Below are 27,447 nucleotides of genomic sequence, written 5' to 3'. Positions count from 1 at the left end.
CACGTACTGTAAGCACGATTGACAGTCGTAAGCACGACTTTACGACTTTAATGACACGATGTTGTTATGAGAAGAAGGTTGTCGATGTTGCACGAATCACCGATTCATTCGCCAAAACTAGAAATGAAATTCAAATCGTAAAAAGTCGTTCGAAAAAATCGTAAGAAATTTTATTCTTTTAAATCACTTTTTTTTATCTGAGCGCAGACATTTAAATATAACGCGTGTAATATCTCTCTTCAATCTTCCACAATCGCGCACTAATAACATTTAAATATTAAATCCAGTCGATGAAAATAATTTAAACAGAAATTTATGCGAATTCTTATTTTTATCCATGGTACCCTGCCATAACAAACACGCCACGATTGCACGTGCTCGTAAAACAGCACTGGTAAATAATGAGAAGCGATAATGAGAGTCACGTTTCAAAGAAAGTAGTCTCTTCGGTATGATAACTTCGCGAAATAGCATCATCGCGATTGAATTTGCCATCCAATTTGAGGAGCCCGAGTTGGCAGAAAAAGGAGATCGTTCCTATCTTCCCGGGGTTTCATGATACAAAAATGACGATTACGGATAAGTGAGTAGTGGAAGTATCGGATGGTTATTTCGGGTGCTGAAAGCCTGTGCAACATTAATTCGAAGATCAATCTTCTGGAAACTTGTTGACTTTCACGACCAGAAAACGATCTTCTTCTACATGCATGACGCATATCCCGAAAAAAGTGGCCTTTCATCTACTCCGATTAATTTCGCTCGCGCCTTCATTTGTATCTCTCCTCGGCTCATTATCTCTGTATAAATTTTCCAACATTCGTGCTAGTTTTTTTTCTTCTCCCGTCTTTATCTTAAGTATTTCGAAGGGACACTTTGGACCGGAAGGAAAGGTAAACGCGCAAACGACATCGACCGGTCTATATAATTTATCGATGGATCGCAACATTGATTTTTCTACGCAGTGACATTGAGAAGATTGCGACTATTAAAAAATAATAATCAATTTACTACGGTACCGTATGTACATTTAACCACAGTTAGCAACAGTGACGTAGATGGTAAAGCACAGAAACGCCGATTGGCTGCTAACAACTGCTATCTTATCTTTTTTTCTGTGAGTGTCAACATTCGGCGCTTGTCATATGTATGATATATACTCATATTCATATCGAATACTGCTGCATGTGTTACATGCGCGGATCTCTTCATTCGCGTCTTTTTCTCTTTATCTCTTTTTTACGCGATACTGTTAAAGATTTGGATTTTACAATCACACACACACAAAAATCAAATTTAATGAGACTCATATAGAAATGCAATATTAAATATTGCGAGTATCTGTTAGACAGAAAATACTTTTATAATACTTTATGCAATCAAAATTATATTTTTTTTTCAATATTAAAAAAAATCAGATTCCTAAAGTGTTAATTGGAATAATTTATTATAAAGATATGAGAGAGAGAGAGAGAGAAAATAATTTCAAAATAATTGAATATAATGATGTGCAGTTTTAAGAGTTATTTTACAACTTTAATCGAAATCATTATCGAATACGAAGAGACTCAACACGAACACTCGCTCGAAGAAGTCGAGCTTGCTCGCCGGCCAAGCGTACCATGCCGATGGAAATCAGGCTAAATGACAACGATGTCGGTCGTTGCGATCGAACGTGTCGAATCGCTACGACGAGTTTATTTTGAGCCTAAGCGCGCATATCTTATGTAAAGTAACCGCATGTGCGTGGACAACAACTCGTTTTCGCCGCAGGTGCGAGCGAACGCGTTACGCAGAGATAGAATCGCGTCTCGCGGTTTCTACGAGAGAAAATTTTCAAATCGCGATATACGATGGGAGGACGAGGTCGTCTTTTTCTCGAGTTTGTTCTAATAAACTTCTCGTCGACTTCTCGTCGACTTCTCGTTTTCGATTCGATCGATCATAATTCTTCGATTTACTAACGAGCGTCTCTTCGTCTCTCGCGACACACAATACAAACGTCGCGGTTAACATCGTTATTCTCCCGCATGACATTACTTTTTTTTCTTTTTATCATTGTATTGTTTCTACGACGGATGAAGATAATTCCACATCTATAAATAGATACAGCCAGCAGAAAGAGAGTCTAATAAAAGCACGTTCTAGAGACCGTATGCGCTCGAGTGTGAAGTCAAAATAACGTTCTACCGTGGCAACGATTAACATTAATATGTATCATAAAGTCTGGTCTATTAGTCATATCTATATATGTCTTTAGTAGAATATTATTTTCATATTTAAAAGATAGAATTAATTAATTTCTCTTCCGTATACAATATCAGTAAAATAATAGATTAGTAATATAATAAATCTATAATAATAGGTTTCTTATATGTGTAATTTTATCAAACATATCATACAAGTGCTTGTGCATAATTTTAGGTATATTCAAGAATTAGCGTTTAATATAACAGAATGCAAATATAATTAATTTTACATGCAAATATAATTTTAAATGCAAATATCATTAATTTTACATGAAAATTACGTTGTAAGAGTCTATATCTAGAATAGGAAAAGTTAGTATATTCTAAAAATTTGTATCGCAAAATCAATTGCAAATTTTGCTGGATGAGTAATGCGATTTCTAATTTAATTTCATTCCAAATAATACATTTAAAAAAATATTTAAATATTATTGCGTTTTGCTATACTTTGATACACCATAGAGGCGTAATATTGACACTAATTTTTCATTGACAGTGTAAATTAAAATTTTATTACGACAAATCACGTCAAGAAATTTATCGCGCGCGTATCATCTACTCATACTTTCATTTATGAGCGTATGCAGAGTTTTGCAACATTGTTAACAACGCTCAGTAACGTCGTTCTTAGGGAGAGGGGGGGGTCAGAGATATACCATTTGAAAATTACGGCGCCGCTTGCAACCTGTACAAACAAACGGCTATTACGTACCGTTATACGATAATCGTATGCTTGACGTCAAATATTAAATGATTTCGCTGCGTGAATCCGGGCTGTTTAAATTGTTCGGCTTGATTGAATGATGGCCATAGCTCTAAGTTGGCCGACAACCACTTCAATGTAAATAAGACGGGGTACCCCATTTTGTATATAAAAAAAAGAGTCGCCTCGTTATACAGGGTGTCTGCTTATTCGCAGCGAGTCATCTAATATTTTATATATTATTTTATATATTTATTCATTTTATATATGTTTATTTTATATATAAATAATATCATTATATATTATTTTGTTATAATCAATATTGATTACAATTGTCTCCTCTGAACCAAGAGTACCAATTATTCGACCCAAATGATATATTTTGACGTTTAATATTTTCGAATCTGTTATCAGTATTTCGTTATCTTCCGTCAATTACTTGTTAGATGACGGATGATAAAGTGTCGAAATTGAATTCCATTTTTATTCAATAAAATATTGATTTTAATTCTTCCGATTAAGCTCGGCCAAGTGCGAGATGCAAACGCTTGCGGACAGTAATTCGTGCAATAAATTTAGAAGTCGGTTTTGTATTTGCACGACTTGTTCGCACGTAGGCAAAGGCGGGACATACTGTCGCCACTTTTGTCGTCACGCGTTCCCGAGATGTAACCAAGCGTGCAAATTGAAGTAAAGACTCACTTCTCTAATCTTTTTATCGTCATATTTTCAATTTCAGATTTTGCGATTAATTTTTCAAATTTAACACAAGATTTTTTCAGATATTATTTTAAGATCGAGATTATCAGATTGTATAATAACTCTCACCACTGCATATACTTGAATAATATTAGATTCAATACATATTTTGATATATATTGAATTTAATATTATTCAAGTTAATGGTTTAATTTATGTTATAACATAGTAAGTAAATGACTTTGCATTATGGCATTTGAACATAAATTCATAGTGTAAACATAATTTTAAATGTATCTAGATTATTTTACATTATTATTACATCACATCTTAATGCATTTATTGTTGACTGAATATTTCCATTATACTTGACAGTCTTTTTAATAAGACAGGCCTTAGATTTAAGTTAAAATAATTATTAAATCGTTATTTAAAGTCAGACATCAAAGTGTGATAGGAACAGATACAGTACATGCGCCTGGAAGATAATAACTCAATATACATTCGTGTAAACGAAGCGGCACGAAGATTTATCGAAAATGTTTAGTAATATTATAGAAAAATTTTATTAATGCATAAATAATCTCGAATCATCTTATTTTCTTTTCTTCCTTTTTAGTGCGACTGATGTCTTTTACGCGATTGTCATTTTCTTCGATACGAGTCAATTTTGTCTGTTTTTTTTTAAATGTCGAGTAGTCAGTTATACGCGAAAGATAAAAGGGGAATAGAAATATACGCGTAATATGCGATCACGCCGACTCGCGCCACAATCATGTTTAATTAATTTCCTCAGTAATAATAACGTAATGAATCTTTGTGTTATCGCTGCCGCGCTCTATCACGCTTCGTTCGCGTGTGCCGAGTTATGTTTGAAGCCATTGCACTTATATAAAATCTACGTAAATTAAGTCGTGTATTGTAATACACAATTATAGATTTAGAAGCCGGATAACAAAAGTATGCTCTTTTCTTTCACTTTGCGTATTTAATCTCACACAATTTTTAAAATTGATTATCTAAAAATGAAGAAAAAAATATATGATTCAAAAATAATATAATTATTCCATAATTTTCTATCATTAACATGTATAAATCATTAATGTAAAAACTAAAAGGTATTTAGCGTATAAAATGGGTATTCTAAAAATAAAATATTGGTTTTAATCAGCGTTTATCTTATCAGCATTTATTTTCGGTGACATACGGAAAAAAATGTTAATTTAACATTTTTTCAGACATACAGAACTTTAAAAAGAAGCACTGTATAGCATAAGAACAGATTTTTTCTAAAAATAAATATAGTATTTATTAAATAGAATAATCGTATTAATTAATCATGTTTAAAATTATATTAATAATACTTTTGTGTCTCTTTTCTTCCCTTCTTTTTTGTTTATTGAGATAAACATATTCACGCACATGTAATACTCATCATAAGTATCAATTTCCTTTCTTTAATATTTAACAAAATATGAATATAGAACTTAAAATAACATTGACTAGACTTTTATTTAAGAAGCACGAGCCTTTTATGATTGTCTATGCTAACATAAGAGATTTATTATTGTTACATGATAATGTATTGTTGTTTCTGCTATATATATATTGTATATTATAGTATTGATGCGTATACGTGTAAAAGTGTTGTTTGTATGTAATGCTTTGATGCGTCATATGTATGCGATGTAAACAAGAAATCTCGTTAGAAAATGTACTAACTGACACAATTATTAGCAAGTGATTGATATAAATAAAAATAAATCCAGCAAAATGTCGTGTTTGCAGGATTTTCGATTGTCATTATTCCTACAGAGATATTTCTATTTCTAGGCGAATTAATCTTTCTAAATTGATTCTTTATCTCTCTTTCTTTCTCGGTTACTACATTTGATTTTTGTTCGATTTTTGTCGATCGTGGACATATCCTTTCAATCCAAACGACTATCTGGATAATAGATCAGGGGTGTTATTGCGTCCCATCCATCGATTTCCTCGTTCGACTGCGCCGCTCTTTTCTTGGCATTTAACACTGTCGAGCTATGTCGAGGGCTACTGGGCGCGGATCTACAAGTAATTTGAAGTATCCCAGATGTGCCGAAGCGGAAGTTCTTGGTTCCAGTTCGCAGACACGACTCGTTACCGAAAATCAGGTTGGTTTGGAGCAACGGCACGTTTTTAATGTCAGTTAAATTGTATGTTGGTAATTCATGTTCCACCAGTTGCGGTTGAACTTCTTGATCGCAGAGCTTTTCCACGCAAGGACACGAGTTGCTGGAAGATCTCCAGCTTTCCATGCAAGACGATCGTAACGCGCATGAGATTTTTATCTTGCAAGGACTGTTGTCGACTATCGATTCCAGTTGACTATTCACTCTGGAACTCTTATGATCGAGCTGATCCGAGCTAGCGAATCGTAAACGTTTCGGCGACTCGCTGGAGCATCTTGTGAAAGTGGCTCTGACAAGAGACTTATTTTTCAAGGAACTTCGAGGAATCAAGGGATCAGCCGTGGTGATCTTATTATCATCGTTTCGTTTACTCGCTCTTTCCTTGCTACGCTTATTACGTAAAATCGGATCCTCTCCGATTAACCAATATGTAAGACGCTCGCCCTTGCCTTTTATGGAAATCACACCGCGTTCGATAAGACTAAATCCCTCTAATTCATCCAATAATTGCTTTGTTTCGTTGCTGCAGTGAATCTTGAGGGCTACAAATTATAAAAACATGATTTATAGAAAACTTGCGACATGCTAATTACAAATATTAATGTTATAAAAATATAACTAATAATAATTTCCAAACTTACGTAATCCTGTAGATTCCATACGCGATGCTGTGTTCACTGTATCTCCGAACAAACAGTACCTTGGCATTTTCAACCCAACCACACCAGCGCATACTGGACCTATCGAAATAATCATTATATTATTATTAATATCGCTGAAACATCAGAAACCTTCTCATCCTTGCTAATTATCATTAGATCGCAATATAATTATAATTATTAATATAATTAGAATTATTTTATCATTATTTTTATATGGATATCTTTTATGCTTACCGGAATGTATTCCTATCCGCAATTGCAGTTTGTCAAGTGGCCTGTGCCGAATAGTAAACTGCTTAATAGCTTCTAAAAGACATAATGACATACTTGCTATTTCAGCAGCATGTTGAATATCGTTTCTTATCGGTAAGCCACTCACCTACGTGAAGAAACAAACGCATGTAATAAATGACGTATTTGACAAATATTTATTCGCCATTTACGTAATCACGGAGTTTTTAATAATTCTGTGACTATTTTCAATTTTGTAATATTTACCACCATGTAAGCGTCCCCAATTGTTTCCACTTTGTAAACATCATAATTTTCGATCGTGGAATCGAAGCATGTATAGAGATCGTTCAAAAAGTTGACAACCTTTTTCAAAATAAAAATTGTAATATTTATTATTAAAAATTGTATAACTATTTATAAATTTAGTCGTCTCTTTTTTAAGTAAAAGAAAAATACTATAATAAATAAATTAATTAATTAATAATTAAATTAAATAATTAAATAAATAAATAAATTAATTAAATTTATTGTTGTACTTGTAACATGTTTATTATTACATAAATTCTCACTTGTAATGGCGTGCTTTCTGCAGACATGGACGTGAAACCGACAATGTCGCTAAAATATATTGTGACGCAATCGAAGCTTTCAGCTTCCACTTTATGTCCTTTTTTTAATTGTTCAGCTACATAACGTGGTAGCATTTCGTATAACAGCGCGTCTGAAAAGGGATAGGATATTTATTATAATTATGTTTGTATAATTCAATTATCTATTTTTATCTATGAGAAAACAATGTTCATTATATATAATGTACATTTTGTAATAATAAAATTAAATTTTGTTGATTTTTTTAGATGACTGACCTGTTTTCTTTTTCTCCTCGGTCAACTGATCAGTACGTTCATCAACCAAAGCTTCAAGATTATTCGCATACTTTTCCATCATCGCCATCATATTGTCGAAGATATTTGCTTTCCTGCAAAAACGTGAGTTATATTTATTATAATTCGACTGATCAAATTTAATTCAAACTGTCTAGAAATATTTTATTTTGCAAATTAATATGAATTAACTATTAACGAAATATTATTTTATATATAATATTATAAAATATGACTGACATGCCCTTTCGCAATGGTCGCAATTTGTTTCTTATCATCTTGAAATCCGGACGCAATTCTGAATTTTCTGCCCAACATTCTAACAAACATTCACGGACAAAATCGAATGTGTTCTCCAGTTGATTCAATGGAGGTCTGAAATTATTTTATGAAAAGCATGCTCAAAATTGTTAATTAAAAACATAAATTTTCTGATAGTTTAATAATTTACCTGAATGGTGGCGTTCCCGAATCTTTCGCAATGATTTTCTTCAATATTTCGGCCGCTGATAATTCCGTAACGCCAAATGGGCCATGTCTCCCTTGCAGTTCATATAAAATTATAGCAAATGAATAGACATCACCCTTTTGAAAATCCCGAATATTTGGCTTCTCGAGATAGCGAGTAGAGCGTAATAACTCAGGGGCTTTGTATAATAATGCTATGAAAATTGCATAACAAAATATTAATTAATATTATATGATATAAAATTATATATCGATCATTATACGATAAACATGATGATAAACATGAATAGATTTGTAGTCGTATTCTAATGAAAATTACAAGATCACAAAATATCATCGACAAATGAAAATTTTAAAAGTTCAAAAATAATAATAATATAATATAGAATATAAAAATTTCTCTTATTGTTCTCTTTCACCGTTCTCTCTCTCTCTCTCTCTCTCTCTCTCTCTCTCTCTCTCTCTCTCTCTCTCTCTCTCTCTCTCTCTCTCTCTCTATTTTTTTCTTTCTCGTTCCTTTTCTTACCGTGATATTTTTTTATGACGTCGGAAGGATCGCATTCCGCATCTCGCTTGAACTCATGGAGACCGAAATCCGCAAGTTTTACGACCCATCGTGAATCCACCAAACAGTTAGACGTGCTCAAAGAGCCATGATATTTTATGATCGACTCGTGAAGATAGATCATGCCCTACAGGATAATATTCATTCATATCTAAGGAATGATAGTATTTAGATTGAATATAAAAAACGTGATTGAATATAAAAAAAGTTAAAATCTCTCGGGTGTAAAATTGAAATGCAGGAAGACATTATTTTATTTACTACATTATAAGAATGTTGCAAGCTATTGAATAATAAAACATTATTTTATCTTAATTACTTTTATATGTATACAGTTAAATTTTTTGTAATATATAAAGAATTTGTAATAAACTACAATTAACGAAAAGAGAGGTAATTTTTTTAAAAGAAAAACAAAAATAAAAAATATAGAATAAATTATTTCAGTTACATAATATCCGAAAAAATTTTATTGTTTTTATATATATTTCTATATATTTGCTTGCAAAAAATGTCTTCTTAAAAAAGTCTTTTTAGAAAAAATAATAAAACATAGAGTATTGTAATTAAAATTTAACAAATTAAATTGTAAAAAGAAGAATTTCTAAATATATTGATTATTGTAGAGCTGTCGAAGTTTCGAACGGACACAATATAAACAAGTTTGGAAATTGGCTTTCTCATGTCACGGACATGCAATCTGATATTGCGTGAAAAGAATTTTAATTGTAATTTTTTTTGCAAAAGAAAATATATCGGATAAAGTTTAAAAATAAAAAGCACTCTACTAAAATAGGTGAAAATAATATTGATGGAAACTTACTCTAATGATGTCTCCCACAAGAGAAGCAACAAACATGTTATCCAATTTTATATTTTCATTTTCCAATATATCCTGCAAAAAATATCTTATTGTGTTTTGTCGGAAATTCGAAATTACAAAAATTAGTACAATACAATAATGGTTTTATAACTTAATCGATAATCATAATAATAATTATATTAATTATAATATTACCTTAAGACTTCCACGTGCACAATATTCTACGATGATGCATATATGAGGTGGATCGGTACATGCACCGATAAATGCATTGAGATTATCATGTCGCAAATCGCGCATCTGAAAATTTATCGTTTTAATAATAAATATAATTATTCAATCATAATTGCTTAATAACAGTTATCGCACTGCAATTAGAAATTAAATTAAATTAAAATTTTTGGGTTAATAAACATTACTATTTTCAATTCTTTTTTCATTTCTCGTGTAATTTCAATCGATTTCTTCCTGACTTTCTTAACAGCAAAAATACGTCCTTTATATATTCCAATTTGCGTATAAATCATGGAATATCGGAAGTCTGCATCGGGATTCGAACTTAGCGATACTTGGCTAGTTCGCACTATAGGTTGCGTTGTTGGCTTTAACAAGAAAAAAATATTGTAATTATAATATGTATCTAAGATTATTTTATTGCGTATTTTGGATATTTTGGTAACAAATATATATATATATATATATATATATATATATATATATTGCAGATTTATTAAAACTCTATAGTCTCTATCAAAACGAAATTAAAAATTCGAATAAATGATTTCGATTACTATGCAATCAATCGCTTTGATCGCAATCAATTATTCGATTACTATGCAATCAAATGAAGAAACAAATTTATTAAAATAAAAATTTTCATAAAAATGGCGATATTAGATATATCGCAATAATATTAAGGCAGACAATTACCTTGGAATTGCATTTGGCAGGCGTCTCGTTAGCTCCAATCGTTTCGTTCTTCTGCTCCTTGATCTGAATGTCTTTGTAGTTAACTTTCCAGAGCAAACTGTCCAATGCTTGCTCATATTTCCAGTTCTTATAAAGGATCAGAGAGACTGCTGTGATAATAAGCAATAATCCACCGACTATACCTCCCACAATTTCGCCAGTATAAACTACAATAGCATTAACTATTATTATAAAAAGTTTTTATATAGATTATACACATACTTTAGAGAAAGTATAAAATTCAAATATTATATTTAATTCCTGGTTTTTTTTCAAAATATGTGTACCATATATGTTTTTATAAAAAAGGATATTGATATATAAATAATTAAATAAGGAGAACATATTAGCGTAATTAATTAAATATAAAAATTTATATATATTTTACCTACAATTACATTTTTCACCGTGATATCCGCAATGAGGTTCTGCAACTGGTGGTCCTCCCTCTCCAAAAAGCCATGACATTTCCTTTGTTAAGCGAAGTTTCTAAAGATCAAAGGAGAATTATTTCCATTTACCCTTATTAACCTTATTTTTATATGAATATATATATTTACAATAGTTACATATAATTATTAATGCAGCTTTGTAATTTAAAGATAAGGAGTCAAATATTCTATGCATTTTTTATATGTTTAATAATATCAAACTTGTATCTGTGTTATATTGTATTATACTGTATTACAACTATTTTCTTAATACTTCTTTATTTTGAAAACAAAAAGAATGTGTTGGCAAGAAAAATAGTTTCCTTACTGGCAAATTTGTGCCTTGCTCTTTTCCAACGAAATAGCCTATCGGATAAAGTCCGTAACCTTTTGTAGGTCGATCATCCAATGCAATCAGAGTATAATTTCCCTCAGCATCTCCATTCTCATCCATGTAGACCATATAGCTAGAATTGATTATGCATATAATGTGCGAATTCCGTTATGCTCACTTAGGCTCACAATCAGTTCAGTCCATTAGATAGAATAGCTATGAATTACAAGGCGATTCTAGTACACGTATTTACAATATTTAATTGGAAAGGAAATTTACATAATTCATTTATAAAAAGATTAAGATAGAAAAGTGGTTAAATTAGAAAATACATGTTAAAATATTAATTATAGGATTATAAATTGCTTAACATGATGCTTTCTGTTTGGTATCTTTTTGAATGTAATTTTGATTCGAAAAGCAAGATAGTACCTATAAGTATTATTCTTTGTGCAATAAAAATATGATATTACTTTATGTATACATTGTGACAGAAATTCTGGTATTTTACTAATAACAAAATACCGTTACAGACTGACACTCTAGCGAAGGGATTGAAACGTCTCCCGTTTTGACGAACACTTTCGTTTTGTCTTCATAAGGATGCGGAACATTCGTTCTTAATCGTCAGACAAATCTCTTTTTCTCGACGGGCGTTCTCACCCGTCGAGAGAAGGACGCATAATAACTCTACCTTAATCACTGAGCCACAAATCTTAGCGCAGCGATTTCAGATGATAAATCGCTTAGCTTCCGACTTTGACGACCTCGTTACGATATGCAAACGGTAATTACTTCGCCGAAAATATACCGCACGCGTACAAGGCTCTCCTTCGGCTTGGCCTTTCGGGTGAGAGAAATTACCGGGTGACGTTCTCCACGTAAGGCACTTGATTTGCATGTCGTAAAACGTTACGATGTTACGATCGCGCTCGCGCCTTTTCCTCATATTTCCTCACATACATACCCCATTGCGCTTCGATAATGAACACCATGTAATGCGGACACCATCTCCCGACCGTTCCGAGGGTCCCGGTTCTCGTCGAGTGCCTGCAGGAGTGATCTCTCGTAAAGGTGCACGGCGTCGTATAGGTACGCTGTCTCCGGCACAATCTGCCTTATAACATGAGATAACGATTACGCTTCGAAATTGGGGGTGAGTGCGGTTGTACGTTCGTGCGATTCATTCGAGAGATATCGCTGCTGGATTACATAAATTGACGAGTCGTCGCAAAGAAGACGATAATGACAGAGCGAACGAGTGTGATAATTTTAAAGATCGCGGATGATTCGTTGCATATAGAACAGGTTGTTATTTATAATGTGGTCCCCGATGAATAATATATGATAGTATGTGAATATTATTATTATATAAATTGAGTGTGCACTTAAATTTGACTACACTATAACTCATCATTAGCGTACATACAATGTTTTAACATGAGTTAAACTTTCGGTTATATGAATAGCTTCTCTCTTCACTACGAATTATTTCTAAGAGGATTTCATATAAGAATTTTTACGAGAATAAAAGTATAATAAAAATAATAAAAGCAATATAAAATGTAATAAAAATATAATATTTTGCAACATATGAGAAAACAAGTAAAATTAAATATACTGTAATATTTATGTGGGCAAACTTTATAAGTCCTAAATTTTTCTATTTCAGTAAAAAATATAAAACTTTATTTGATTCCTTTAATTAGAAGTACTATTGAAAAATAATGAATAAATTTTAAAACTTAAAGAGAACAGAAACTTAGATAAAAAGAAAATTCAAGTCTTATAAGACTGTATCTTTAAATTTACACAAGGGGTGAATTTTTTAACATTTTCTTAATCTAATCTCGTCTCTAATAGTCACCTGAACTACTCCTCCGACTTTTGCCAACGGGTTTGTAAAATTGAATGGTGGTTTCTGTCTGTATTTATTGACCAGACGAGTGAAATTCATAAAGTTAATCGGAGCAGATGCGACGATGCTGAAGTAACTGCGATACGCATTCACGATTGATAGATCCATCTCCTTTTGCCATAATCCACGAAGATACTTGTCCGGCCGCTTCTCGTCGTATTGCTCGATGTCGACGCCGACGACCCAATATTCGCCTATCATAAAATGCACTAAATCCTTTGCAGACGATAAAAAGAACACAAGAAACTCTATAAAACTATATGAAAAATGATATTATTCCCGACGCTTTTATATCATTTGCAGTATCTTATATTTTATTAATGTTTATACGGCAATGAGAGATAAAAATATTAATTATTAAATGATGCGGTATATTTCTCAGTTATGTGACTTTTTTTTAATTTGTCTATTTCTTACGTATTTGATTTATGATAACACATTTTACAATCATATGCGTGATATGTAAAAGTTGATATTAAAATTATGGTTAATGAATTAATTATTTTTCGATATATATATACCTGATTATTAGTAAATATATTTATACCTTTTTTCAAGAGATTCATTTCATCCAGAGCCATCAAGAGACCAATATGCTCAAAGTATTCCCCAAGAATGACATAAACTGTAATGCGATTTTGTAATGTTATTTATACTAAGAAAATCGCGCCATCGGAACTTCTTTCCGGTTTATAGTTTATCGCGTCCGCTCTATCGAATCAGGATTGCAAAAAGCAGTCACGTAGATGTTTATTTTTAGAACTCGACTTCTCTTAATACGTCCAAATAGATGTGTGACTAATAAAACAAATAACAAGCTAAATCTATTCACATGTTAGCATACTTGCTTCTGCAGTATGCGGGTAGTTGTTTCTTAATTGTAAGTTTCATTTCGTATCTTGTCACGTATAAATTAAAGACTCGAAATGCGGGTAATCTATTTTGAATCGTGCATGCAAATCGATTGGGAAAAGATATACATCATCGGACGTGAACTTCGATCTAAAAATGAAAGCCTGCGTGAAAGATTAATGTTAGAAACTGACCTACATACTTCGAAATAAATTGTCGATGATGAAAGATACGTTATAAATTGTGAAGCTACAATTTCTTTTTGATCTAATAACGTGTAAACGAATGATTATTATTTAAAACTACATGTTATATATTATATTATAAATAAATATTACACTTACTTCGAGTCTCCCTATATGTATCTCTGACATGCTTGTGGAATGGATTTTGCATGTGCGTATGTACATAATAAGGTTCGCTCCAAGATCGAAGATAAGTCACACTAATTCCGGCCGCTTCGAAAGACGTCAGAATTGTCGTCGCTATTGTCGACATTTTGTTGAACTCAAACATGGTACTGTTCATGTACATGAACGTTATCTGCAGATAAAATAATACAAATCATATTTTAAAAAATATATAAGAGATTATAAAAAGATAAAACTTTTAGTATGCTCACTTTTGTCCAGTTGAATGCCATCAGTACTGACACAACTGATTTTGAGATTTGCGTATCAGGCGGTCGCGTTCTGACGAATGTAGGAAATTCTTTTTTATTCGATGTCTCGTGATGTGTGCAAAACTAGAAAAGTCAAAAACAGTCATTAATTAGATTTTCTCTTTTCTTAATTTTTTAATTTATATGTGTATAAGCTGTCTTAATGTTAGCGAATGCAATATCGTGTATTCATATTTATTTATTGAAAATAATTTATTTCATTATATAATATTCATTTTTGTTTATTGAAAATAATTTACTTCATTATATATAGTTCGTTATTCTTGGGAGAAAATTTAAACATTCAACTACCAAATTATATCGAAAAATCGCGAGGAGTTTGCCACTGAGAACCATTGAAAATATTTTATATTTTTTGCAACTGTGAAATAGTTTCTAAAATATTAACCAAAGTTTTAATATTTTATGTTACTATATTATTTATTTCATAAATAATAGATATTTTTTTCTATAAAGGAATACATTTACATTAAATTATATTAATCAAGTGTGACTATTGGATTTTGGAATGTATACATATATAAATAAGATATAATAATATTTTTAAAAATATTTATATCTTAGAAAAAAATGCTAACATAAAATCAATTATATTTAAACAAAATAAATATTAAATCTATTATTTGTATTTTTAGTTCCTTTAATATATGTCCTTTCAATATTTCCATGATTTAGCTTTAATAGAATATTTCATTTTTCTAATATGTTATTAAGTTTTTTATTCATTCTATTTTTAGTCTACTAAAAGTTCTTTTTTATTGCATCAAATAAAAACTGCATACCGAGAAGAATTTGAAGTGCAAAAATTGCTAGCTATAAACATTTCTTTCTTTTTTTCTATGGAATTTTTGCAATCAGGTTATAATTACGCGATAGCGCGCAAGGCTAGAAAGAAATAGAAGAAATTTTATGTATATAGAGAGAACGATTTTAAGTCGACATATCTTAAAGAAATACAAGTATAGTATGAGTAAAAATTTAAATAATTAGAGAAAATGATTAATGTAAAGAAAAGTATTACGTAGGATATCATTGGAATGTTAAATGCGGCGGCCATTCTGCCTTCGTGAATGCAAGTTTCTTGCGGTCCGATGTAAGCGCTAACGTTTTTGACCCATAAATCAGCTACACTGAAAATGCTAGTTTCTTCCTCTCCATAAGTTTCAGCAACGAGAAATTCCAAATTGTGACCTCGTCTACCAAGTTCACCAGCATTTACCTGCATTTCAAGTAAAATTACTTATTTAAAAAGAATATTTTCAAATAAAGAGATTAAAGATTATTAGAAAATAATAAATTTTATTGAATCTTTATGGAATTTTAATAGCAATATTTTTTATGATATATAGTGCGAAGCGTACATATATCATTTTACAAAATTTTCTTTTGTTTATATAAAATATTTTTTAAATTGTGTTCTAATCATATGATAATAATATTGTACAATTTTCAAAAACAAATTATACATGTATAATTCTTCTGCGTAATCACAAGTTGCTCTACTTTCGCTTAATTGATGTTTAACAGATAATCGATGTTTCACGGATAAGCATTTCATCATGCTTCCGTTAACTCATGATTAAAATTCTTAAATTTAATTATTCACTTCCGCGGTGCTAATCATGGTCGACAATAGTATCATGGGGAGGCGGAAAAAGGGAAGAAGGGCAGGAATACAATTACTCGCCTCCTCTACGGCAAGTGTGAGTGCTCCAGATATTCGAAAGCCTGGTCGCTGATATTCGAAGTCCTCTAGACGTCGTTTTGAACCGGTGATGTACCCTAATAGGAAGGTTTCCGCGACGACTTTATCATCGAGCAAAATGTGGATCGCCGTCAATAGCAGACACGTCCTTTCCACATTTGCCAGTAGCATGCCCAACTGTGCGAAGCCTTTATATAGAAAATATTGCTAATGTATTGCATAATTTTTTATTTAAATGAATTTATTTGAATACATATATATTTGAAAATATTCTCTTATTATAGTGTTAACAAATTAAAAGTTTTTCTTTTATGTTGTAGAAACTTTACTTGAAAATTTTAGCCATGTGCATTTTATATAAGATAAATATTGAGATGATTAATTACAATTTTTATTAATGAATCACACATATAATAAGAGATAATTAAATTGGATTTCGATTAAAACTTATACTTTTGTTACGACACTTTGTACCTTAATTATAGTATAGTATTTTAAAATAAAATATCAATATAAAAATTAATATGACAAAAAAAGAGAGAGAGAAATAGAGAGAGAGAGAGAGAGATTTTAATTTTATTTTAAAGACTTGAATTTTTTGCTTATATTTTTATTTTAATGCATATACATTGACTATAAAAATGGATATTACATTATTATTGCATATATTATTAGTATGTATAACGCATCCTTCCTGTGACGAGATACATGTAATAGTGTAATATCAGAGTCTATGATAACGTAATTTTCACAATTAAGTTTATATTCGCCTTTGAGCCAATAATTAATTTATACTAGATCGCTTGTAGTATTGAAGGTAAAATCAACTATAGCGGTAGTCGCGCGTTTATCTTTCGTCTACTAGGTTTATCGGTAAGAGCATGATGGTAGATGCAGGTGGGTGCTTGTAATGTGGATAATGGATGAAACCAGTAAGCTCCACGGGATCGCAATAAACCCCATCAATCTCCCACGGTGTACCTAACTTCCTCTTCCTCAACATTTTCTCCGTATATTTGAGATACTTCGAATTTCCTCCACAAACACAAAGTGACATTATTTTTGTGTGAGATCAATCGTGTTGAAAAATATACAAAATTACTTGCTTTTAAATAAATAAAATAAATATACATGCGTATATATACAATTATTCTCTCTTGATATTGTATAGTATTTGTTTAAAAAAAAAATTTTTTTTGTATATGCATATAATAGAAAAGTTGTTAAAATATCATTTTATCCCACTAAAATCCAGAAAAAATTAAAACTAATAATTTTTATTAAAAATGCATATTTTTATAAACATGTACTTTTTAGTTATAATATATACAATCATATTGTTTCTTATTATCATATTTGACTCATGGTTGCTTTCGAGAAAAAGCGTGAAGAATAAAATACTTAAAATTTATTGCCAGTCACGGAGTCTCATAAATGTCTTCGAAAAAAATATATTTCGCCCTCGGTGACAGCATAGCGTGTAAATATATTATGGTGCACGTGAGTGCGAACATCAAAATCCAGCATATTTGCTGCAGAAGGATCGTTGGTATGACACTACACGATATCTATCAGAAGATCAGCTTTTGGAAGTCCATACTGACGGTGCTGACGGACTCATTATTAATAGCGATCTATTTTAATAATACGTTCGAACCGCCAGGTCGTTGAACAAACCGCGTTTAAGTGCTTTACGGAGGTGTTGCGTAAAGACTTCAAGGTCAGACAGTCACCGAGACATTGAACGATTCGCGAATACGTTTGTAAAAAACAAACGCATTAAGTCACACATTAGTTGATTGACAACTTTGGCATGGCTTGCTCGGATCCGCGACATGGGTGAATAATCATTTATGACGATGCGATCGTGGGAAAAGTCGCAAATCTGGCGAGCATGTGTGTGGCTTCGATGAAAATTGCACTTTCGACAGCGCCGATTTCGCCCTTTTCATCATTCCTCGCCGTAAGGGGAGGCCATAAAGGGAAAGCATGCAGCAAGATGCGGGGCAAACGTCACGCGAGGTGCAAGATAATTCGTGAGGAGAGTGCATGCCATGCTGTGCTTATATAGATATTGCACGGCGGTTACACATTTGTCCAAAGGCAGTGAACCAATTAACCCCGACGACGAGCTGACCGTTCGTTCTTAAATTACCTGCTGCGCCGCTTTCACAGATATACGTGTGTTAGCCATCAGCTGTAAATTTCTTTCTAGCGAAAAAAAATTGCCCCCCCATAATTGTCGGCGCTCTTTGGCAAATTTTATTAAATTCAATCAGAAATTGATAGTAGAATTTTTAATACATAATCGAAAACTAATAGATATTATATATCAATTAATATATAAAATAATAATTGCTTATTTACACTTATGTTTTATATAAACAATGCAATAATGAAAAAAAGACTTAGTTTAAACTAATTTCTGCATACATTTTTATTTTAAAATTTATATTAATTATTATAAATATATCTTGCAAATTTTTGAATCACTTTTTTTCCAAATCTGGATTATATCGGTTAATATATTTGACCTAAACCTTTTTATTCAATGTATTTCGTAAAAAGAACCATTTTAATCGCGTAATAGTCTTTGGTGAAATTTTGAAACGTGTATTTTGCGACCTCGATTGCTTACATTCTCGGGTGACAAACTGTGGATCCGCTGTTTAATCTTACGGCTTGCCGAGTTTTGACAGTCAATTCTCGTCCCGTCAAAACGTAGCACGGCTCGTACACTCGATTGCAATGCAATCGACGAATTAACGAGCAACGCGGCCGCTGAATTAATGCGGTTAACGGAGCGCAGTACCACTTTTTCAGGTTTACCTGTATCACCGATTAAACGATGCATTTGTAGGATTTATTCGTTCGTTTTATTTTAGAGCGATTACGCAGTTTTGTCGGATTAAAATTGTCACGGCTAATATTTTTGTATCAAATAATCATTTATTGCGATGTCGTTTGGATAGATCATATATCGCTCGTAACATTTAATGAAATAATTATTTTAATAAAGTGTGTATTTTAATTTATTTATAATTACCCCGATATATTTAGATCGAAATAAAAATGCATTGCATTTAAAAAATGGGATTTCAATAAATGTATTTATTTTTATTATAAATCAACGATTATAAAATGATATAAAATAAAAAAAATAAAAATATATCATTAGGAATATAAAATTTTAAACCTCTAACGAACTTACTTTTATTTGGAATACTTTCAATAACAAATGAAGATCAATTAATCATATTTTTAATAAATTGATTTTCATTCAGAATAGAGATAAGATAAAACTGTTTGTGTTTTATTTGCATAACTAGACAAATCAATTGAATGTAATTATAATGATTTATAGTTGCAGGTACGCTCGCGTGTTCATTTAAATAAACTTTACATCATTGGATATCATGTCGGTAGAGATTACAACCGTTGCTCTTAGACGACGAAATAATCAAATATGCGTCGATGTCGATTGCCGCAACATCCAATTCCTTGTATCAATTAACGTGACATATTCACGGATGCAGAGAATCAATGTATTGAATAGACTTGTCGTCTTAATATTAATTTTTCTTTTAGAGCGGATATGTATAACTTTATATTGTATGGATTAATATTAAATTTATAGATATAATCTGTGGAGAACATTTCGACATGTATTATATATCTTTCGATCCATTCCTCGGAACAATTAATAAAATATACATCGCAATATGTGTGTTAAACTCGTTAAAATATGAAGATGCCCTTTTATGATAAACAGATTATTTCGTGAAATATATCGAATAAACGATAGTAAATTTAATAATATGTACAAACAGAATGAAGTAATGAAAACGAAACAACTCTGAAAAGAAATATCCAAAATTAATTCATGGTTTGCACGTGCCATTATTTACTCTACAGTATTTACGTAACGAAAATAAAAATGTTTTGTATTTATAATATTTTGCAATGGAAAATTATTTATATACCTGTTGACAGAAGCAAGCGTACATATCGAATAACGAGTGCGCTCCAGGATTAAGCCAACAGGATAGAGAAATTTGCCCGGAGGACGACTATATGTGATCAAAGAGAAAGAGAAAGAGAAAGAGAATTTTAACTCCGATTTACATTTTATTGCGAAACCAGAGACGCACGTGGACGCAACGAGTTGTTAGCGATCGCGCTCGAGCTTCCCCCCCGGGCCGACATTTTGACAGCATGCCCAACGGCGCGCAAAACTCGTGACGCTAATTACGGTTGACTAATCCAGTCTCTCTGCGAGCGTTTTTTTATTCGACGTGACGTGCATTACGTCGCCCGGGAGGAAAAAAATGGGAAACGAGCTGCGGGCGCAATTGATCGCGTTTTACGCGAATCGCTCGTTTCAGCTTGTCGCTCGTGATTTACAATCCTTTCCCCCTTTGCAACTGGAAAATTTATGAATTTCTACTCTTGTAGCAGAAGGAAATGTAACAGTACGACAAAACCATCGACATCAGAATACATTTCATAGTAATGATATATCAAAGATTAATACATATATATAATATAAATTTACTTAGAATGGCACCTATAGAAAGTTGAATTTCGTTTGTAAACTAGAAAGGATAAATCATTATTGTGCTTGTTAAAATTATTTACATTTTCTGTAATTATTGTTAAAGCTCATAATTATTAGATAGTTATAATCAAGTACAATTATATATAAATAACTATGATATATAAATATGTGATTGAAAAATTCGATTTATGAATTAAAGTTATCGAAAAATTTTTACTGTACAAGATAGAGTAATATTTTATGATATGTATCTCTTTGTGTAACTGATAATATTTTATTATTTTATTATCCAAAAATGTTAACGTTTCTCTAGAATAATCATATCAAGTGCAATCAATTATGGATATTATATGCATAATTCAATTTATCTTTAAATAATTATGTAGAACTTTCTCACGAAGTATGTATTAATACAATTGGATCGAATGACTATTTGACGAATGATTGAATGATCGAATGGATTATGTATTTTGCCGTAATTATAAAAATATTGTCTAAATTATGTCTATATATCATCTCGCTTTTTTTGGTTTTTTTTCTTTCATCACGCAAAAGAAATCGTGAGAGGTGATCGAAATCGAGGTCGCAACAATATTAAAAGACCAAAAACGTATTTATTACGCCGCTGAACAATTGTCGGTTCCATTTATCTTATTAATTCGGTGAAGGCGGCACATCAAGCAAAGTTAATCTTCGTGGATGCGCACGTTATGCCCGCGATTTAAAGCCGTACTGGATGCAGCTAATGAACCGCTCATTAGGCCAGAAACGAGTGGTTAAACGGCCGAGAATACCCGGTATGTGAGGAAGATCTTTTACGATCTTTTACTGGCAAAATACCAGAACTTGTCATATTATATAAACATGATTTCGATAATAACAAAAAATAAACATTATAGGCATGCATTAATATTAAATAATATTTTTGCATTATTTTCTTTATTCATTGTTAGTTTTTGAACTAACAATGGTGAAGCAATGATGATGTAATTGATTATTTATTAATAATGTTATTTAATTTTTTTGTATAAAAAGCTTTTCAGCACATATCAGTTGAATTATTAATAAATAAATAAAATAAATAAAAAATTAACTATATAAATTTAGTATATATTTAGATTACATAGAATTATTTAGAATATTTAGATTACTTAGAATTGTATATTATCGTATTTAAAAGATTATTTAATCTTGTTTCAATTCTAATTGTAAGATAAATAAGTTGTAGCAAATCATTAAAGTATAGGAAGAAGGAAGTATACAAAGAAAAATAACAGCTCACAACTACGTACAACAAATATGATATTCAAATCGCGCATTTCCGTTTGGCCTAAATAAATCTTTCGCGATTAGCACGTCGTAAGATTACAAATAGACCTGCTGTTCCTAAATCAACGTGCGTTACGAGGTCGGAATAGTTTTGGAATAGTTTACACGATTGCATATTTACGCAAATAGCACAATTTATTTAAAGCTTGTACTTTTTCAAAAGATTTATATTTAACATGAACTTATAAGTATGATTATTTTTTTAAATATCACTTTATATTTATTACACGATTTTTGTAAATTATTAAATAATAAAATATTAAATATTGCATTAATTATATTGAAAATTCCTGTAATAGAGATTTTATTAGATTCTTTCAGATTTCACTACAAATATTTTGATTCTTATACACTTAATATCTGTATTTATAATAAATATTTTTTTATGTATGTATATTTAGCGATCTTGATTACATTTTTCATTTTTTATTACACTTTTTAAAGTAAAAATTTTCGCTAATGTATAAAAACGTCAAAAAAATATTTTTGAAATTTTCTTATTTTTGAAACAATTAAATCATCAATAGTATATAATGTGGCTTATAAAGAAAATAATGAATAATGTAACGTGTGTATGTTTTTATTACAATTTCTTTGCATTACTAAATAAATGTACTACTAAATGCATTATTAAATATATTATATTTAATTTTTTGGATGGAAATGTATGAAGATAACAGACATAAAATTCATTATAATATTATATATTTCTATCATATATCTATTATATATTTATTATTATTCTATTATATATTTATTATTATTCTATTATATATTTCTATCATTATATAATATTAGCCAGTGTATTATGTAATATTGATTTGCATTTGTAAAGTGCATATATTTCAACAAAGTATGCTCATGCAATGTGAACTTAGTACGCGTTTGCGCGACGAAAATTTATGGCCTTTGCAGAAAAATGCATGGAATAGAAAGAAATATGCGCGCATGTATGTGACCTTATTACATTGCAGGTACCGGCTTTTATCGCGTTGCATTAAACGGAATCTGATAAATTTCATTGAAGAAAATGTGTGAGACGCTTCTTTTCTCTCGAATACCTCTCCATCGTAGTATTTTACAGGATTGAAAATTCCATGGGATTGAAAATCTCGTAGGATTTATGATACAGAATTTATGGAGATAAAATCCGGATATATTGTCGCGCCTTTTTCAGAGAAGAACTTAGAGTTCTATCGAGATTACACGATGTATGATGTTCGATTATAGCTTACGCAAGATAACAATTTCATTTCTTTACGTCATAAGCATCAAGAAATAGTGAAAGCTATAAAGAAGTGTAGAAGTGTATATTTATATATATAAAATAATGAGGTGAAAAAGTATAGTATTAATGTGTAATAATAATATATTTATGTATAATAATTTATCTATTTATGCATGACTGCATAAAATAAGCGTGCAATCTCCATAAGAAAGAATTCATATCTAGGACACTCGCGACCGCGAATTGTACGACATTGTATTAGAAAAGAATGAGCCTCGAGAATAGCGAACGTGATTCACCGTGAATCACTATTCGCTTTCGCCTAAGAAAGGTGATCTCGAATCTATGTCACATAGTAGAATATTTTACATAGAGAATTTTAGGCGCGCCTCTTTACACATTACGTCAACGTCGCATACGTTTCCCAGGCTTTACCTGCAATTTCTACACAATGTCGATTTTTTAATTAGTTCCTCGTCGATTTATATTTTAACTGAACGGTAACGTTAACATTGTTAGCTATAACAAGCTGGATTTAATTTAGAGAATAAATTATACAGATAATTTTTGTCGCAAACACATGAATGGCCATAGTTGGTTGCGTTTGCGGAAGTGCGCACTTTATTTATGTCGTGTAACAGTTATCGTGCGTGCAAGGTAGCGATGACGTGATGATTGCAATATATGATATGATATGATAGTCTGTACATGATAATATTATTGTTAACTGCTAACAAACATGAGATACTATATATCGATAATGAATTAACCTCCATTCATGTAAAGGAGGAATGATGATAGTAATTAATAGATAGATAGGTAAATAGATGAAAGTTGAAGCTGAAATCAACATGTATTTAATTATTCCGTAATAATAGATATTTGTAAAAAAAAATAGGAGGGAACAATTTGTCTAGAATTGTTAGTAAGAGACATATACAGAAATAATAGAAAAAATTAAATTAAAGCGATTAAGATTTGGAAAATCCGACGGTCTTATCTCGTCTCATTTATTTCTCGCAAGATTCATTAGTCGAGCCACGAATATCTCGTCGCATTATAATCGCAATTTTCCACTAATTAGTCCATATTACGCGACGTTCTCGTGTTCCTCTAACTTGCTCTTAACGGGTGGGTTGAATGTTCGAGCTCGGTTTTCACCCAATCTAGATTCTCCGCCGGCGGTAGATCCGTAATCTTCAGTGGCGAGACGTGCGTTTCATGAGAATTCGTGGCATCCCTCGCGCTTCTCAACATGGAATACATTAATCCGGCGATAGATTCGGAACAGCCGCGCAAATGAAATCCAAATTTGAATATGATCTCTCTCACGTATAACTTTTGCGAATCTAATATTTGCGAATAGAAAACACAATCCCTCTCTCTCTCTCTCTCTCTTTCTGTGTGAATTTTAAAATAGTTTATTTTGAATAAGTTACTTAGATACAATTTTTATATCGACAAAGTTGTCGCAATTATTTGAAAAGTGTCGTTTGATAAAATATTAACTCTTTAATTAATTTAAAAGCTTGCGTGACCAAATAAAAAAAGAATATATTTTTGTAGATAATATTTATTACCTGAAATTTTTGTCTGCTGGTATTAATATCTTACACATAAACTTTCGACGTTACAACTATTCTACGAGGGTAGTTCGAAAAGTTCTCGGCCTGGCAAAGAAAACACATGATTTCCAGCAAAAATCTTTTTTATTTTTCAACATAGTCCCCTTTCAACTCAATACATTTAGACCAACGATGTTCTAATTTTTTTATACCCTCAGTATAATACGATCGTTTCCGCGATCGACGATGGGTGCCGCGTTTCTGATCGACCGTTAACAAACGCGGCACCCATCGCGCTGAGAGCTTTTTCATATGCAAATGTTCATGTAAGATATTGTGAACACGATCTGTTGAGATGTTTGCAATGTTAGAAAGCTCACGCACTTTTACTCGTCGATCATTTAACACGCTATCGTGGATTTTTTGAATGATTTCCTCATTCGTGGCGGTTTTCGGGCGACCCGAACGTTCATCGTCAAAGATGGATGAACGGCCACGTTTAAATTCAGCAGCCCATTTCTTCACTGTTGAAAATGATGGAGAAGAGTCTCCCAAAGTGGAATCCAGCTCGTTTTTTATTTCTGTTGCCGTTAATCCTTTTAAAACGAAATATTTTATGACTGCGCGATATTCAATTTTATCCATTTTTGGAGAAGTATCAAATCTTGTCTGTTTTACTCGAGCACAGTAAACAAACTAGCGAACGAATCTGTCTGAAACTGTGCGGTACGCCCTCTGAGGGATTAAACTTGAGAAAAATCATAGCCATTTGATATTCTTAGCAACATCTCTATATTAGGCCGAGAACTTTTCGAACTACCCTCGTATAAATTCTGGATTTGTTATTTTATTTTGGAACACGCAAACGCAATTTACTATCATGATCTGCTTAACACGTGAAAGCTTGGCATCATGATTTATCGATTTGGCTTTTCATTGGCACGTGACAGCACTTTTGTTAGAGAAGTCATTAACTCCCGAGGATTCCGAATAGCTTGCAACTTATTAGTTTATTCTCGCATGTCGCGTGCGATCTCTTTCTTGGCATCGTTCGTTGGACCAATCATTATACTTTACACGCCAGGTTTTTATCTATTTTTCAGATCACATGATGGTTCTCGCGAGAATTTCCGTTTTTAAATTATTTGAACGTCCTAGACATAAAGTATATTTCAAACTTAAATAAATGCTTGCGTTTCACCTTATTTGAGCAAAATCGATAAATCTGTTTCCTTCAAATACACTTCTAAAAATTAAAGATTTTCAAAGACAATTCAACACCTAATTTGCAGTCTGACATAAAAAAATAAAAATTTCAAAAAAATTTACATTTATGATAAATAGGGAAGACCATTATTATTTCCTGGATAAAAAAATAAATTTATGTAACGTTTCATAATCTAGTTAATTTTTGTTGATCTAATTATTTACACGATAATATTTGTGACTATTTAATAAATGTATTTTACTTACCTCACCTTTCGTCGTATCCGTAATTTGCAAGTTGTCAGATTCGCGAGTTGACGGAAGCTTCAAAGAGATGTCCTTGCTTTGGGATTATTCGCGCCTCATCTCTCTGTAGCACGTTCTCCGCCTCATTTGCTTCGTACTTTTAAAGATGGCAGATGAGCAGGTGGTTGGAATACGACAGAGAGATTTACAGAGACAGAATTCTTTTATCGCGCTTATTTTTAACCAGCACCTTGCAATTTCAAGTTTGCTGTGTTTTAAGTCACTATTCTAAGTCGTTTAATTTTTTCTCCCGAATCCAAGGATCGATTAAAGAAGTAAAAAGTTGGTTGGTTTATATAAAAAAAGTTATCTCAGTGCGATGAAATGCACGGGGTGTCTCGGATGAAGCTGCAAAGCAAGATCGTGCGATTGATTCGCAAAATTCGGGAGTCCGCTGTCGACGTGAGAACAACAGTCGACAGTGATCGGTGGCGCGCGCGGCCAGACTGAGTCTTCTCTCAGATCGGTCCTCTTTCCCTTGCACCGTCGTCCCGTATGTCGTCGCCCCGGTCGTCGTTGCCCCGGTCGTCGTCGCCCCGATCGTCGCCGTCGTCATCGTCGTCGTCGTCGTCGTCGTCGTTGTTCCATTCACGTTCCTTCGACGCTCCAAAATCGCTCCCAAGGCGCATGAGCGCGATCCACCGAACACAAGCGGTCTAGGAAGGGAGCCCCGCGGGAACATTGCTTCGTAACATACGGCACTCTTTTTGCGGTAAAGGAGTACGCTCGCTCGTGAACGGAATGAAATAGCGAATAAGGCAGACCTGGTGAACCGCGATAACTTACTTTTTAGCTGCATTGTAGCGACGTGAAGGTATCTGGCACGATATTGGACCGTAACTTTTAAAAAAGATCTTGAAATAAAAAAAGAGCAAATATATATATATATATATATATATATATATATAT

At 31.9% G+C, this 27,447-nt stretch overlaps 1 protein-coding gene and 1 long non-coding RNA gene across 4 annotated transcripts in view; one reads left to right on the top strand and one right to left on the bottom strand.

Annotated features, from left to right (window-relative positions):
- LOC112639666 overlaps positions 1 to 27,447 on the top strand; it is a 57,907-nt gene that overhangs the window by 2,418 nt on the left and 28,042 nt on the right. The window contains exons 2-3 of one of the 2 annotated variants that reach the window (XR_003123620.1): positions 7,573 to 7,704; positions 8,621 to 8,758. This is a non-coding gene — a long non-coding RNA (uncharacterized LOC112639666). Of the gene's footprint in view, positions 1 to 7,572; positions 7,705 to 8,620; positions 8,759 to 27,447 lie in introns of those variants that run through there. The other variant, XR_003123619.1, reaches the window with a different exon arrangement.
- Positions 5,110 to 27,064, bottom strand: LOC105250114 (guanylate cyclase 32E). Of its 2 annotated transcripts, none has more exons than XM_011256051.3 (23): positions 26,500 to 27,064; positions 16,329 to 16,534; positions 15,663 to 15,860; positions 14,582 to 14,704; positions 14,304 to 14,502; positions 13,655 to 13,732; positions 13,057 to 13,301; positions 12,157 to 12,302; positions 11,184 to 11,322; positions 10,817 to 10,913; positions 10,386 to 10,591; positions 9,875 to 10,057; positions 9,651 to 9,755; positions 9,456 to 9,527; positions 8,594 to 8,759; positions 8,051 to 8,261; positions 7,840 to 7,974; positions 7,582 to 7,694; positions 7,285 to 7,436; positions 6,980 to 7,078; positions 6,716 to 6,860; positions 6,461 to 6,559; positions 5,110 to 6,361 (listed from the first exon to the last, which is right to left on the bottom strand). In XM_011256051.3, exons 2-23 carry the CDS (start codon positions 16,515 to 16,517, stop codon positions 5,580 to 5,582), a joined length of 3,882 nt encoding a protein of 1,293 aa, XP_011254353.1. In that variant the 5' UTR covers positions 16,518 to 16,534; positions 26,500 to 27,064; the 3' UTR covers positions 5,110 to 5,579. The 2 variants fall into 2 exon arrangements, with proteins under 2 accessions (XP_011254353.1, XP_025270231.1); XM_025414446.1 differs by having other exon boundaries at positions 26,505 to 27,064.

Source organism: Camponotus floridanus, unplaced genomic scaffold (genome assembly GCF_003227725.1).
Source record: "Camponotus floridanus strain SB8 unplaced genomic scaffold, Cflo_v7.5 scaffold80, whole genome shotgun sequence".
NCBI lineage: Eukaryota > Metazoa > Arthropoda > Insecta > Hymenoptera > Formicidae > Camponotus > Camponotus floridanus.
The sequence above is the reverse complement of the archived record's forward strand: the minus strand, read 5'-3'. Positions and strand labels throughout refer to the sequence as shown.

Excerpts from the sequence above, each read along its gene's own strand:
- LOC105250114 (XM_011256051.3), bottom strand. The coding sequence starts at position 16,517 with ATGCTACTGGCAAATGTGGAAAGGACGTGTCTGCTATTGACGGCGATC. Across the intron at positions 10,058-10,385 it reads CTGCCAAATGCAATTCCAAG|CCAACAACGCAACCTATAGT; the intron begins GTAATTGTCTGC and ends TTCTTGTTAAAG. Across the intron at positions 6,861-6,979 it reads TTGGGGACGCTTACATGGTG|GTGAGTGGCTTACCGATAAG; the intron begins GTAAATATTACA and ends TTCTTCACGTAG.